At 39.1% G+C, this 918-nt stretch overlaps 1 protein-coding gene across 1 annotated transcript in view; it reads right to left on the reverse strand.

Moving 5' to 3' along the window:
- Window positions 1-918, reverse strand: part of LOC119587975 — a gene marked incomplete in the record, with an annotated part of 17684 nt that overhangs the window by 14622 nt on the left and 2144 nt on the right. The window contains 1 exon segment of the mRNA XM_037936692.1: window positions 109-159. Within this exon segment, the coding sequence (XP_037792620.1) occupies window positions 109-159 (51 nt within the window).

Raw genomic sequence — 918 nt, forward strand, 5'->3', positions numbered from 1 at the left:
TTACTGGAATTTATTTTGGTTCACGACGCACAGTTAGGCATGTTAGATTTAATTATGACGTAATGGTTTGTTCCAAAAGCGTGATATTTTTATATCTACTAAACTCACCTTTAACTTTTGTCATATTCCCTAAGGCCAGCTTCACCATTTCCGTAATACCTGAAACAGAATATTTAGTGATGAAAACAACCAAATAGCTGAAGAAAAAAAACAATAACAATGAAAGATTTTTATAACCACGACCTAATAACAAACCTGACAAATGTGGAAAATATGCTCACAATTTATCACGGACTGGTGCTAAATTCGACTGACGTCATGTTCGGTGCGAAAAGGAACTGCCCTCCTTCACAACACTGGCTTCCTTTCCGCATCATCCTGCTCCTTAGTGCACATGCCGCCTACAGCCACTTAGATAAGGGACTTTGAAGTGCGTATATTCGAGACATGAATTTCTAAGTCACTTACACAGCACTATCTAGGCATTGGCAAAATTCACATTATCATTATCTATTATCTGGGTATGACACTACCCCTAGTCACTGACTGTTTTCTCCTGAAAAGGACTAAGAAATATACAGCTCAACGAAACAAAATATTATCCTTCCTTTTCATGTTGTTGCAGATTTGCTTTACCTTTACATGAAGATCACCCAGTACATTAGGGAATATATGCCAACACCAAAATGAATTATGAGATGACATAACACCGTTGATATCAAACATTATAACCACACTAACTGCTGGGGTTAACTCTGCTCGCCCGTGGAAAGAACTGCTAAAACAGCTGCTACACAGCTGTTGGATACACCACACTGTCACCCCTCACGGCTTACACATCTCCAAACTGACATCCTAAATGACTATGAGAAGAAATATTCCCAGCGGAAGAGGAAGGCACATTTATACAGAAGACGC

This window comes from Penaeus monodon, chromosome 23 (genome assembly GCF_015228065.2).
Source record: "Penaeus monodon isolate SGIC_2016 chromosome 23, NSTDA_Pmon_1, whole genome shotgun sequence".
Classification (NCBI taxonomy): domain Eukaryota; kingdom Metazoa; phylum Arthropoda; class Malacostraca; order Decapoda; family Penaeidae; genus Penaeus; species Penaeus monodon.